This window comes from Callospermophilus lateralis, chromosome 6 (assembly GCF_048772815.1).
Source record: "Callospermophilus lateralis isolate mCalLat2 chromosome 6, mCalLat2.hap1, whole genome shotgun sequence".
Taxonomy (NCBI): Eukaryota; Metazoa; Chordata; class Mammalia; order Rodentia; family Sciuridae; genus Callospermophilus; species Callospermophilus lateralis.
The window spans coordinates 1,076,502-1,090,939 of NC_135310.1; the positions used below are offsets into that span (position 1 = coordinate 1,076,502).

Sequence of the window (14,438 nt, forward strand, 5' to 3'; positions counted from 1 at the left end):
GTCAGGGGGCTGTCCCCTGGGTGGGTGGAGGGGCAGGAGTGTCAGGGGGCTGTCCCCTGGGTGGGTGGAGGGGCAGGAGTGTCAGGGAGCTGTCCTGGGTGGGTGGAGGGGCAGGAGTGTCAGGGAGCTGGCCCCTGGGTGGGTGGATGGGCAGGAGTGTCAGGGGGCTGTCCCCTGGGTGGGTGGAGGGGCAGGAGTGTCAGGGAGCTGGCCCCTGGGTGGGTGGAGGGGCAGGAGTGTCAGGGAGCTGTCCTGGGTGGGTGGAGGGGCAGGAGTGTTAGGGGGCTGTCCTGGGTGGGTGGAGGGGCAGGAGTGTCAGGGAGCTGGCCCCTGGGTGGGTGGAGGGGCAGGAGTGTCAGGGGGCTGTCCCCTGGGTGGGTGGAGGGGCAGGAGTGTCAGGGGGCTGTCCTGGGTGGGTGGAGGGGCAGGAGTGTCAGGGGGCTGCCCTGGGTGGGTGAGGGGCAGGAGTGTCAGGGGGCTGTCCTGGGGGGCACGGTGCGGGTGGGCAGAGTGCTGCTGCATGGTCAAGGGCAGCTAAAGCCTAGCACTGGTGGATGAGGTCTGGGTCCCCTGTGAGCCCCTGGCCCTCCTGGCGTGGCCTCAGTCCTGTCTGCCCCCCACACAGACGGGTGCTTGTCCAACCCCTGCTTTCCTGGAGCCCAGTGCAACAGCTTCCCTGACGGCTCGTGGTCCTGCGGCTCCTGTCCAGTGGGCTTCCTGGGCAATGGCACCCACTGCGAGGACCTGGATGAGGTGGGTGCCCTCTGTGGGCAGCAGGTGCCTGTGGTGCGGAGGGGGAGCAGCGGCTCACATGAGGTTGTCCCCGCAGTGCGCTGTGGTTGCGGACATCTGCTTCTCCACCAACAAAGTCTCCCGCTGCGTCAACAGCGAGCCGGGCTTCCACTGCCTGCCCTGTCCCCCGCGCTACAAGGGGAACCAGCCCTTCGGGGTCGGCCTGGAGGCAGCCAGGACAGAGAAGCAGGTGAGCCGGGTGCCCTTCCCACCCGCCGTTATCCGCCCGGGCCCAGGAGGTGTCTGGTGTTGTAGAAGCTGGGGTCACAGGGCCCCTCTCGGCACAGGGGAGCTCAGACCTGACAGGAAGGGTCCGTGGGCACAGGGTGCCGTGTCCCTAAGTCTCTGAGGTGTTGTGGCAGCAGAGCACTTAGAGGGAGTCGCAGGCACAGTCCAGGAGCAGGACGCCGGGGGACCCAGGATCTGGGATGCAGGCAGGCCGGGGACTGACCCGCAGCTCCAGGCCTTGCCACGCAGGAGAGACTCCAGGGCCACTCTTGGGGACTGCTCCCACACAGGCTGTGTGGGGACACTTGAGACCTTAGCCCATGACAGCCCCTGGGAGCGGGGGTGGGCCTAGAAGTGCTGCTGCTGCTGCTGCTAAGGGCCCCGCTGCCCGGCAGGAAGACCAGCACTCTGGACGCACTCTGGCCCCTGTCCCTGGGCTGCCCGGCCCAGGATGGCCTTCCCCTGAGGGCCCTCCGACCCACAGGTGTGCGAGCCAGAGAACCCCTGCAAGGACAAGACGCACAACTGCCACAGGCACGCAGACTGCATCTACCTGGGCCACTTCAGCGACCCCATGTTCAAGTGCGAGTGCCAGACGGGCTACGCGGGCGACGGGCTCATCTGCGGGGAGGACTCAGACCTGGACGGCTGGCCCAACAGCAACCTGGTCTGTGCCACCAACGCCACCTACCACTGTGTCAAGGTGAGGCCGGCGCGCAGTGGGCTCCCCGCTCCGGCGCCTCCCGTGTGCGGTTCTGTGCGGAGGTGGGGGGGCAACGAGAGGAAGCGCCCAGGCTGCCCAGTGCCAGCTCCAGCCTGCGCCTCCTGTGGGGCTGGGGACATGGGTCCCGCTGGCCTTGCATCAGCCTGGTGGAGGGAGCGCTGTGCCTGGCTGAGCCCTCTTGGTGGGTCCCTTGCCACCCAGGGGTCATTGCCAGGGGCTGCCTTCCAGGCTGGCTGCTGGGCCTGGGGCCGTGTACCCCCAGCACAGGGGCACAGACTCCCCACACCTGTCCTGGGGAGCAGAGGTGACGAGACGGGAGGCCCACACCTGGCCCTGGGGGGTGCAGGGCAGGAGTGTCCCCAGATGAGGTGCCCCCACGGTCTCACAGCAGACATTGTTCTGCACAAAGACCCAGCTGTGCTGCAGTCGGGGCCTGGGGAGAAGCCAGGGTGGACGCAGTCCCGGGCGCCTGTGGCACTGTGAAACAACAGGGGTCCTCTCAGTTCCTGAGCCCAGTGGGGAGCAGGCAGTCTCCAGAGGCCCAGGGAGCACCCTCCCTGCCACTTCAGCTTGGGGCTCCAGGGCTGCTGGGCTGTGGCCCGGTCACTCTGGACTTGGCCTGTCCTCACAGTACTCTTCCCTGCGCTCCCCGGCCACCCCAGCCTCTCCCTCAGGGCCATCTGGCAGCCCAGGACAATCCCTACCCGTAACTTGATCTCTCTTCTGCCTTCCCTGTGAAGGCCACTTGCCCCAGAGCCCAGGGAGTGGGTGGACTCTTGGGCAGCAAACATGGCGCTTCCCCAGTGCCCCACCCCATCACCCCACCACCGTGGTGCCACCAGGATGGCAGAGGCTCCCTGGAGCAAAACTGCAAATGCTCCCAGCCAATGAAGGCGACTCCCACCTGTACCCCTGCCCGCCCTGCCCCGTCCTCAGCAGCCACCCTGCTGGAGAAGGCCCTTCAAGAAGGCACACCGCCTCTCCTGTCTGTCTTCCTTCCCACCTGCCTGTCCGCCTGTCCTCTGCATGACCCTCCCGAGGACAGAGGACGAGCAGTTAGACTTAAGAGACCACCTTCTGCTCCCATAACTACTCCGTGGGGGGGTGGGTCTTCCCTGGGGTCCACAGCCTCGTGTCACCTTATCCCCCAGTGCCAGGCTCTGGCTCTGCCCTGGGCCCCAAGTGCTGTGCACGCAGGGTGCCCTTGGGGGAGCGGCCCCCGGCCCTCGGCAACACAGGCATCACCATGACAAGAGGGGCTGTGCCACCTGCCCTGGCTCCCAGGGCCTGCACCTCAGCTGGGCTCTGAACCACAGCCTGGAGGAACGGGGACAAAGTGTCCCTGCTCACGGGTGTCCTCGTCTCCTGTGAGGAGCTGGCCTAGAGGGCTGGTCCCCAACCCCGGGCCACTCTCTCAGGGAGCCTGGTTGCTTGGATGCTGGCTGCAGGCTGGACGCGGCCTGGGCGCCCTGCCTCTGGGCTGAGGTTGTGGAGGGGACCCCCCAGGGGCAGCGCCCCTCCCTGCCTTCTCCTGCCTTGTCAGGTGACCTCTCTGGCCCCGCTCAACACAGTCCCCTTGTCTCTCTCCTGGCGCTGGTGACAGGATTCAGCGGGAGGCCCTTCCGCTCCCAGCTGAGGAGGCACACCTGACCCTTGCTGCTGTGGCGCCAGGGCTCGGCAGACAGCTCACGGTCATCACCCCTTTCCTGTCGCAGGACAACTGCCCCCAGCTGCCTAACTCTGGACAGGAGGACTTTGACAAGGACGGAGTGGGTGATGCCTGTGACGAGGATGATGACAACGATGGCGTGAGCGACGAGAAGGTGAGGGCTGAGCTGTGAGCACCACACGGGGGATGGCAGCGGGCAGGGGACAGAGCGGGCAGGAGCTCCGGGCCTTCCCACGCCGCGTTCCGATGCCCCCCACGGGAGCTGCAGCCAAGCCTCTGGTAAAGCCACTCACCCACAGAAGCACCGGGTGCCAGCTCGGTCAGCAGTGAGTGTCCTTGCTCCTGCCTCCCCCAGCTGTGTGGACTCACCTACTTGGCTCCTTCCTTCTGGCAGGGCCAGTGAGGGCCAGCTCACAGCGAGAGAGCTCCGCTAGCCTCCTGAGAGGCTGCAACACAGGCAACACAGTGCCAGGGAGACTGATTACCTAGGCCGTGTCCAGCACTTTCCACGCCTGACTTCCAAACACCGTGGACTTGCGCATCCACCACTCACCCACTCATCCACTCACCCACTCACTCACTCACCCACTCACCCATTCACTCACCCACTCACCCATTCACTCATCCACTCACTCACCCACTCACCCACTCACCCACTCACTCACCCACTCACCCACTCACCCACTCACTCACCCACTCACCCACTCACCCACTCACTCACCCACTCACCTACTCATCCACTCACCCACTCACCCATTCACTCACCCACTCACCCATTCACTCATCCACTCACTCACCCACTCACCCATTCACTCACCCACTCACTCACTCACCCACTCACTCACCCACTCACCCACTCATCCACCCACTCACCCACTCACCCATTCACTCACCCACTCACTCATCCACCCACCCACTCACCCACTCACCCACCCACTCACTCACTCACCCACCCACCCACTCACCCACCCACTCACTCACTCACCCACTCACCCACTCACCCACTCACTCACTCACCCACTCACCCACTCACCCACTCACCCACCCACTCACTCACTCACCCACTCACCCACTCATCCACCCACCCACTCACCCACCCACTCACTCACTCACCCACTCACCCACTCACCCACCCACCCACTCACCCACTCACTCACTCACCCACTCACCCACTCACCCACTCACCCACCCACCCACTCACCCACCCACCCACTCACCCACCCACTCACTCACTCACCCACCCACCCACTCACCCACTCACTCACCCACCCACCCACTCACCCACCCACTCACTCACTCACCCACTCACCCACTCATCCACCCACCCACTCACCCACCCACTCACTCACTCACCCACTCACTCACCCACTCACCCACTCATCCACTCACTCACTCACCCACTCACTCACTCACTCACCCACTCACTCACCCACTCACCCACCCACTCATCCACTCACTCACTCACCCACTCACCCACTCACTCACCCACTCACCCACCCCACTCATCCACTCACTCACCCACTCACCCACTCACTCACCCACTCACCCACTCACTCACCCACTCACCCACCCACTCATCCACTCACTCACTCACCCACTCACTCACCCACTCACCCACTCACTCACCCACTCACCCACTCACCCACCCACTCACCCACTCACCCACTTACCCACTCACTCACCCACTCACCCACTCACTCACCCACTCACCCTCTCACCCACCCACTCACCCACTCACCCACTCACCCACTCACCCACCCACTCACCCACTCACCCACCCACTCATCCACTCACCCACTCACCCACTCACTCACCCACTCACCCACTCACTCACCCACTCACCCACCCACTCACCCACTCACCCACTCACCCACTCACCCACCCACTCACCCACTCACTCACCCACTCACCCACCCACTCACCCACTCACCCACTCACCCACTTACCCACCCACTCACCCACTCACTCACCCACTCACCCTCTCACCCACCCACTCACCCACTCACCCACTCACCCACTCACCCACCCACTCACCCACTCACCCACTCACCCACTCACCCACCCACTCACCCACTCACTCACCCACTCACCCACCCACTCACCCACTCACCCACTCACCCACTCACCCACCCACTCATCCACTCACCCACTCACCCACTCACTCACCCACTCACCCACCCACTCACCCACTCACCCACCCACTCATCCACTCACCCACTCACCCACTCACTCACCCACTCACCCACCCACTCACCCACTTACCCACCCACTCACCCACTCCCCCACCCACTCACCCACCCACCCACTCACCCACTCACCCACTGCCCCCCTCTGCTTGCTCCTTCACTTCACCTTGCTTGGTTGGCTCTGTCTTCCTGTGCGCCTGGGAGGCCAGCCCTTTGGTGTGCGCCTGACCCACACTGTGGTGCTCTTTCTTATCCTCTCCCTCCTGTTCCAGGACAATTGCCCCCTACTCTTCAATCCCCGGCAGTCCGACTATGACAAGGATGAAGTTGGGGACCGCTGTGATAACTGCCCTTACGTGCACAACTCTGCGCAGATCGACACCGACAGCAATGGCGAGGGGGACGCCTGCTCTGTGGACATCGATGGCGATGGTCAGTTGTCTACTCATTTCAGTGACAAGTGTTAGTGTTCATTAGAGTTGGCCTGGGTAGGGTTTGCGCATCTGAGGGTTCCGCTCCCGGCAGCGAGATTTGAAACGGTGTGACATGGACCTTGTAGGTCTGATAAGAACTCTAGAGGTGATTAACACATGGGTGTGAGTACAGGGGTGTGCACAGGTTATGTGCACAAGCCTCATCCTGGCACAGGAGCTGAGCACCCTGGACTGGGCTCCGTGTGTGCCTGGACCCTGTCCTCTACCAAAGCTGGGACGATGGCACTGCACACCCAGTGCTTCCTCTGCACTCAGCGGCCTCTCCACACTCACACGAAACTAAGGACCCCGCAGCCCACAGCTCTTTCCCTGTGTCTTCCCACCTGTTGGGAAAGCGGGGTGTCGTGTCCCTTTCCCTGACCCCCTCCTCGCAGCCCTGCATCCCAGCCCCCCGCCAGCTTCGCCAGTGCACACTCTTGAAGTTCCCCACCTCATCCAACGGCCTGTCCCCATGCTCCCCCTCGTCCCGTCTGCCTGCTCCTCCCTCCCACAGGCCCAGGTCCCCAGGGGCACAGCGGTGCAGCTGCATGGTGTGGCCTCAGACACGCTGTGGCTGGCTCCTTGCTCTGAGCCCTCCTGCCCACAGAGAAGGAGCCCACCACCTTGGGCCGGTGGCCTGCTTGGGCCTTTCTTGGGTGGCAGGGCCCTAGCTGCCCCTCTCCTCGTGCTGTGGGCTGCAAACCTCGTGCCCCTCCCGCCCGTCTCCGTCCTGCCCTCAGCAACCACCCTCAGCCCCTCGGACTCACTCTATGTCCCAAAGTGCACTCTGTCACTCTCCAGCCAGCTTCTGCGTCCCCTGGCCCCAGGGCACGTGTGCACTCAGGTGCCCCTTGGGCTTTGTGTCTTAGGCAGAGCCCCACTTCCCAAGCTGAACTGGCATCTGCCACCTGCTCTGAAGCCCACATGCTCTTAGGAGTCTCTTGACCTGGACCCCAGGCGACCTCCCAGGCCTGCTCCACTGGCGGGGCCAGGCCAGTGCCCCCAGGTCACCCCGCGCCCTCGGACTCTGTGTGTTGGTGCTTTCTTGGTCATCTGGCAGGATCGGGCCCTGCTCTTTGCTTTTCATTAAACTCTGGTACTAGTAGGACTCACTGTCCACCTCAGACCTCTGAAACACGTCTCACATCTAGAGCCCGCCGTCCCTGTCGTCCCTGCCTGTCCCCGCCAGGTGGTGCCCTGCCTGTGCACCCGGAGGGCAGGTGATGAGCCCGGAGGAGGGGCAACGCTGGACTCAGTGTTCCCTGCGCCTGTCCAGCAGCAGGGCCAGGCACTGGAGCCAGGTGGAGGAGCCTGTCCTCACCTGCTCACCCCGGCAGCTGGCCTGTCCACGCTGGGCTGTGCCCAGCTCCCTGGAGTCTGTGGACTCTGGCCTCCCCACCTCCCAGTCCTTGCACGGCCACTGAGTGAAGGCGCGTGAGTGGCTGAGGATGGGGCTGCTCCGACTGTGCACTAGCTGCTTTCTGCTTTGACAACAGACGTCTTCAACGAGCGGGACAATTGTCCCTACGTCTACAACACCGACCAGAGAGACACGGACGGGGATGGAGTGGGGGACCACTGCGACAACTGCCCGCTGATGCACAACCCGGACCAGGTGAGGAGTGGCTGGGCGCAGGGTGGGGCCTTAGCGGTGACTGGGGGGGCCCTGGCTCCCGTCAGCAATGCCAGCCCACAGCAGCATACTGGGGAGAGTCCCTGCTGCAGTGCTGTCCCCATGGCCATGGGCCACAGAGCACAGGCCTCTCCTCTCTGAAGTGAGATGGGGCTCTGTGTGGCGGATGCCCTGCGACAAGCCTGAGTCTTGCTGTCATGTCCAGATGGCCTCTGCAGGAGACTGGACGCAGCCCCGAGTGCGTGGCAGCAGATGCTGCGAGACAGCTTTGGCTGTGTGGGGGAGCTTTCTCCCGAGAGCACACACGGTGTCCCTTAGTGACCACGTCCCTGCAGGCCCAGGGCCCGGGTTCCTGGCTCCTGACCCCTCCCTCTGTGCACCTGGCACCTGCCTGAGGTCTCACTTCCCAGACCCCTGCCCTTCCTCCGAGACACTCACCAGGCGTCCCTGCCTGTCTGCAGACGGATGTGGACAACGACCTGGTGGGAGACGAGTGTGACAACAATGAGGACATCGACGACGACGGCCACCAGAACAACCAGGACAACTGCCCCTACATCTCCAACGCCAACCAGGCTGACCACGACGGCGACGGCACGGGGGACGCCTGCGACTCGGACGACGACAACGACGGAGTCCCCGACGACAGGGACAACTGCCGGCTGGTGTTCAACCCGCAGCAGGAGGACTCGGATGGTAGGCCCAGGGGTGCAGGGGGTGCAGGGGGACCCAGACGGTAGGCCCAGGGGTGTAGGAGGACACGGATGGTAGGCCCAGGGGTGCAGGGGGACGCGGATGGTAGGCCCAGGGTGCAGGGGGTGCAGGGGACCCGGACGGTAGGCCCAGGGGTGCAGGGGGACCTGGATGGTAGGCCCAGGGGAGCAGGGGGTACAGGGGACCCAGACGGTATGCCCAGGGGTGTAGGAGGACGCGGACGGTAGGCCCAGGGTGCAGGGGGTGCAGGGGGACGCGGATGGTAGGCCCAGGGGTGCAGGAGGACTCGGATGGTAGGCCCAGGGGTGCAGGGGGTACAGGGGACCCAGATGGTAGGCCCAGGGGAGCAGGGGGTGTAGGGGACCCGGATGGTAGGCCCAGGGGTGCAGGGGGACCCGGATGGTAGGCCCAGGGGTGCAGGGGGTACAGGGGACCCAGATGGTAGGCCCAGGGGTGCAGGGGGTGCAGGGGGACCCGGATGGTAGGCCCAGGGGTGCAGGGGGTGCAGGGGGACCCAGATGGTAGGCCCAGGGTGCAGGGGGTGCAGGGGACCCGGACGGTAGGCCCAGGGGTGTAGGAGGACGCGGATGGTAGGCCCAGGGGTGCAGGGGACCCGGATGGTAGGCCCAGGGGTGTAGGAGGACACGGATGGTAGGCCCAGGGGTGCAGGGGGTGCAGGAGGACGCGGATGGTAGGCCCAGGGGTGCAGGGGGACGCGGATGGTAGGCCCAGGGGTGCAGGAGGACCCGGATGGTAGGCCCAGGGTGCAGGGGGACCCGGATGGTAGGCCCAGGGGTGCAGGGGGACCCGGATGGTAGGCCCAGGGGTGCAGGGGGACCCGGATGGTAGGCCCAGGGTGCAGGGGGACCCGGATGGTAGGCCCAGGGGTGCAGGGGTGCAGGAGGACGCGGATGGTAGGCCCAGGGGTGCAGGAGGACTCGGATGGTAGGCCCAGGGGTGCAGGGGGACCCGGATGGTAGGCCCAGGGTGCAGGGGGACCCGGATGGTAGGCCCAGGGGTGCAGGGGGACCCGGATGGTAGGCCCAGGGGTGCAGGGGGTGCAGGAGGACGCGGATGGTAGGCCCAGGGGTGTAGGAGGACACGGATGGTAGGCCCAGGGGTGCAGGGGGTGCAGGAGGACGCGGATGGTAGGCCCAGGGGTGCAGGGGGACGCGGATGGTAGGCCCAGGGGTGCAGGGGGTGCAGGGGGACCCGGATGGTAGGCCAGGGGTGTAGGAGGACCCGGATGGTAGGCCCAGGGGTGTAGGAGGACACGGATGGTAGGCCCAGGGTGCAGGGGGTGCAGGAGGACGCGGATGGTAGGCCCAGGGGTGCAGGGGGTGCAGGGGGACCCGGATGGTAGGCCCAGGGGTGTAGGAGGACCCGGATGGTAGGCCCAGGGGTGTAGGAGGACACGGATGGTAGGCCCAGGGGTGCAGGGGGTGCAGGAGGACGCGGATGGTAGGCCCAGGGGTGTAGGAGGACACGGATGGTAGGCCCAGGGTGCAGGGGGTGCAGGAGGACGCGGATGGTAGGCCCAGGGGTGCAGGGGGACGCGGATGGTAGGCCCAGGGTGCAGGGGGACCCGGATGGTAGGCCCAGGGGTGCAGGGGGACCCGGATGGTAGGCCCAGGATGCAGGGGGTGCAGGAGGACGCGGATGGTAGGCCCAGGGGTGCAGGGGGACGCGGATGGTAGGCCCAGGGGTGCAGGGGGTGCAGGAGGACTCGGATGGTAGGCCCAGGGGTGCAGGGGGTGCAGGGGACCCGGATGGTAGGCCCAGGGGTGTAGGAGGACCCGGATGGTAGGCCCAGGGGTGCAGGGGGACCCGGATGGTAGGCCCAGGGGTGCAGGGGGTGCAGGGGGACCCGGATGGTAGGCCCAGGGGTGCAGGGGGTGCAGGGGGACCCAGACGGTAGGCCCCTGGCCTGTGGGTGAAAGGGACCTGCATGGTAGGCCCCTGGCCCACGTGTGCAAGGCAGAGAACTGTGTGGCAGTCCCTGTGGCCCACCCGCCAGGGACCGCAAGGGCTCTGCCACAGGAGGTCCTAGGGCGAGGCCCAGCCTTCCCAGCCCACCTTGGGGCTTGGCTCTTGCCGTGTCCTCCACAGAGGACAGAGCCAGTATGAGTGCATGTTGGGATGATGAGGGATCTGGGCATCTGGTAGCCCCAGTCCTTTGACAGCCTCTCGGAAAGGAGTGCATGTGGCTTGTGAGGCACCAGGAGAACTCGGTGTGAAGTGGGAGGTGGGCCCGGTTTGCCAGCAGCCACGGTAAGTAAGTGGTCTGCAGCTGCCCAGGATCTCACGCAGGAGGGCACCATAGTGGAGTCTCCGGACAGCAAAGGGTGCACCACTGTGCTCACTGGTGTGGGAGGATGGGAGCAAGTGGCTGGGAGCGCGGAGCTGATGAGCCAAGTGCCCTTGGGAAGATGCTCGTCCTTACAAGGGGACAGGCAGGATCCTGGGGCTTGAGCCTCACTCAGAAGGAAGCGCCCGGGAGACTCCCTGAGACCTGAAGGGCACTCCGGGGAGCTCCCTGGACAGCAGCAGGGATTCAGCGTAAACCCCAAGCTTTGGGTGGATTCAGGAGCACAGAAGTGGGGCTTCCAGAGCTGCTCTGTGGGAGGCGGGTTTTCTGACTGGGACCCTCACCCAGGGGCTGGACGGAGGAGGTGACACGCACCAGAGTGTTCTCATGTCTTAAAACGTCCTCCACGGGAGCGTGCCTGGTGCTCACAGGGAAATACGACTCTGAGCAGAGCTGGACCCTGGCGTGAGGACTGAGGGGGCAGCCAGAGGCCAGGCCTGGCTTCCAGCTAGACATCCTTCCCTCCTTCTAAAACAAGCGGCAGTGCGATGGGCTAGGTGACCACGCTGGGCCACGAGGCCACGGACTGGGCAGTCCATCTCCCTTTGCATACTCAGGGGGTGTGCAGCCCCAACCCTTCCGGTCTCATTGAGAATTTGGCAAGAAGTCCCCCCTAAAGGAAGCCCAAGCGCCCCTAGGAGAGTCACGTTTGTGTGGGAGCTCTGCCGTAGATGAAGTGGCCGCTGAGGAAGCCACTGAAGAGCCGGGTTCCGCGGGGCCCTCTGGAAGGCGTCCAGGCCTCCTGGCCCCAGCGCAGGGGAGAGCAGGGGCTCCAGCCGGGCGGGGAGCTCTGTGCTGCCCTCCTCAGTGCAGAACCCCAGGAATCTGGAAAAGCCCCACAGAAGTGCTCAGAGGTCCAAGCTGGACATCTCAGACACGTCCCTGCCTACGCAGCCTCGGACTTCAGAGGGCCTGTGCCGTCCCCTCCCCCAGGAGGAAATGGTGAGCCACCCACTGTGTCCCTGTCTCCGCTTGCTCTTTACGAACAGGTGACGGGCGAGGTGATATTTGTAAAGATGATTTTGACAATGACAAAGTCCCCGACATCGATGATGTGTGTCCTGAAAACTATGCCATCAGTGAGACAGACTTCAGGAACTTCCAGATGGTCCCCTTGGACCCCAAGGGAACCACCCAGATTGACCCCAACTGGGTCATCCGTCACCAAGGAAAGGAGCTGGTCCAGACGGCTAACTCAGACCCCGGCATCGCTGTAGGTAAGACTGAGACCCGGGAGATGCCACCAGGGACCCACAGGGACCTGCAGGGTCCTGCGGGCGGGAATCAGCGTGACCACTACAGGAGGCCCAAGCTTGCTCGTGTGTGAGGCCATCTGCCCACACCTGGACAGGGATCGGGGTGCCCGAGTGTGCCCTGCCACCCATCTTGTCCGTCACATCACACAGTGGAGGCTTCTCCGGGAAAACTGCCCTAACCATCTCAGATTCCCCTCACTGACCTCACGCTGCGAACCGCTTGGAGGGAAAGGAGGGTCTGCCGGGCCTCCCAGGCAGCTCTCCACGACCTGGCGGGGGCTGGGGGGCTGCCCAGTGCTTCCCACGGATCCCCGCGTGTCCTTTGGTGTGCAGGCTTCGACGAGTTCGGGTCCGTGGACTTCAGCGGCACGTTCTACGTCAACACGGACAGGGATGACGACTACGCGGGCTTCGTCTTCGGCTACCAGTCGAGCAGCCGCTTCTACGTGGTGATGTGGAAGCAGGTCACCCAGACCTACTGGGAGGACCAGCCCAGCCGGGCCTACGGCTACTCCGGGGTGTCCCTGAAGGTGGTCAACTCCACCACGGGCACAGGCGAGCACCTGCGCAACGCTCTGTGGCACACGGGAAACACAGAGGGGCAGGTGAGCGGCCAGCGCCAGCTCCCCAGACGCAGCCTGCGTCCCCACACCTTCCCACGGTGGCCTGCTCCTGTGAATCTTAGCTGAGTGACAGTCCTTTTAGTGACCACTACTGAGTGCCTGGTGCTTCCAGAAGCTGGATTGGAACTACTCTTGCCAATTAAGCCTGTGTCCACTCTGCCTGTGAGACAGGGAGGACTGAGTTCCAAGCTGTAGGTGTTTTGCCCTCGAATCGAGGAGGCAGAGGTCCATGACTGTGGGGCCAGCACCTGGGTTCTGACCACTGAGCCACGTGGCCCTCTGCACAGAATTATGCCTCACATGCGTGCTGTGTGAGGTACAGGTGTCTGTGTGGCAGACTGTGCCAGGGATGGAGGAACGGGAGTCACAGGGTAACTCCTGGGGGGAGGCTCAGGGCGCCCAGCGGGCTCAAGAGTGATTCTTCCCCTCAGGTTCGCACCCTGTGGCATGACCCCAAAAACATCGGCTGGAAAGACTACACTGCCTACCGGTGGCACCTGACCCACCGGCCCAAGACAGGCTACATGAGGTAAGGCCCCGCTCTTCTGGGAGGGTCCCGCACACGGCAGGCTCGTCCAGAGACAGCAGCACCAGGCAATGCTGTCCTCTGGGTCCTCCAAGTCAGAAGGTCTCTTTAATAAACAGCGTAGCTCTATAATATTTCATCTATTTAAAGAAAACTGTGGGAAAGTAGACAATGAGACTTGTTAAAGTAGCTTGGAGGGGGGGGCGTCTCCCTCTCAAGGACACCCGAGGCAGGGCCACCACTGAGGAGACCCTGCCCGGAAAGGCCGCGCGCTTCCCCCAGCCTGGACCCTGGTGGTGGGTCACCTCTGACACGTGCCTGGCTGACTGAGACGTATATCTGAGTGAAATTGTTCACAACTCTCAAGGCAACAGATGTGCATTCTGTGGCCCAACTGCATATTGCGTTTGTAATAGATCTTGACTAAAATGAGATGTGAGCAGTTTAAAACAATGTCTTGTGACGTTAGAAGGCGAGATTCAGCTGAACTCTGCCTGTTTGCCACGCTGAGCCCAGGACCCGGCACTGCCAGGCCAGCTCTGCAGCACTGAGCTCACCCTCTGGTTCCTTGCAGAAGCCAGGAGCCCAGGCTTCTGTGGGTGGGTGTGTGGCCCCGCGGCGGGCCCTGTCACTCAGTCACACTGGGTCCTCCTGGAGAGCAGCCACAGGTCAGGCTGCTCAGGGCAGGGACAGTAGGGCCGGCGCTGCCCTCACGGCCCCTCATGGTGGGGAAGGAGGCCCGTGCGCCCACGGTGGGAGTGAGATGTGAGAGATGGCGCTGCGCTCCAGGGCAGGACCTGGAAGTGCCCCTCACCCTCCACACTGCTCTGGCCCCTCAGGCAGAGGCCCCTGCACACCAGAGGCTGTGGCACACTGAGCAGTGGTGGGAGCTTCACGGAGCTCAACTTCTTCCACCCCAACCTTATTTTCAGAGTCCTAGTGCATGAGGGGAAACAGGTCATGGCGGATTCAGGACCCATCTATGACCAAACCTATGCTGGCGGACGGCTGGGTCTGTTTGTGTTCTCTCAAGAGATGGTCTACTTCTCGGACCTCAAGTACGAATGCAGAGGTGAGCGCACACCAGTGTCCGCCGTCAGGGGCTGGCGTCCCACACTCCCGCCACGGAAGCCGCGCGCCCAAGCAGCTAACCCATGCAAGGCTGTGCCTTGGGGGTCGTGGATTCCCAATGCAGGGTTCATGGGGGAGCGTGGCTGTGAGGGTGTGTTGTAGTTTGCTTGTGGTT

At 64.1% G+C, this 14,438-nt stretch overlaps 1 protein-coding gene across 2 annotated transcripts in view; it reads left to right on the plus strand.

Moving 5' to 3' along the window:
- Thbs2 (thrombospondin 2) overlaps positions 1–14,438 on the plus strand; it is a 49,960-nt gene that overhangs the window by 32,260 nt on the left and 3,262 nt on the right. For both annotated transcript variants that reach the window (XM_077109616.1, XM_077109617.1), the window contains 11 exons: positions 626–753; positions 830–982; positions 1,505–1,723; positions 3,460–3,567; positions 5,872–6,031; positions 7,569–7,687; positions 8,167–8,401; positions 11,777–12,004; positions 12,377–12,648; positions 13,098–13,195; positions 14,125–14,264. In XM_077109616.1, the coding sequence (XP_076965731.1) occupies positions 626–753; positions 830–982; positions 1,505–1,723; positions 3,460–3,567; positions 5,872–6,031; positions 7,569–7,687; positions 8,167–8,401; positions 11,777–12,004; positions 12,377–12,648; positions 13,098–13,195; positions 14,125–14,264 (1,860 nt within the window). The remainder of the gene's footprint in view (positions 1–625; positions 754–829; positions 983–1,504; positions 1,724–3,459; positions 3,568–5,871; positions 6,032–7,568; positions 7,688–8,166; positions 8,402–11,776; positions 12,005–12,376; positions 12,649–13,097; positions 13,196–14,124; positions 14,265–14,438) is intronic.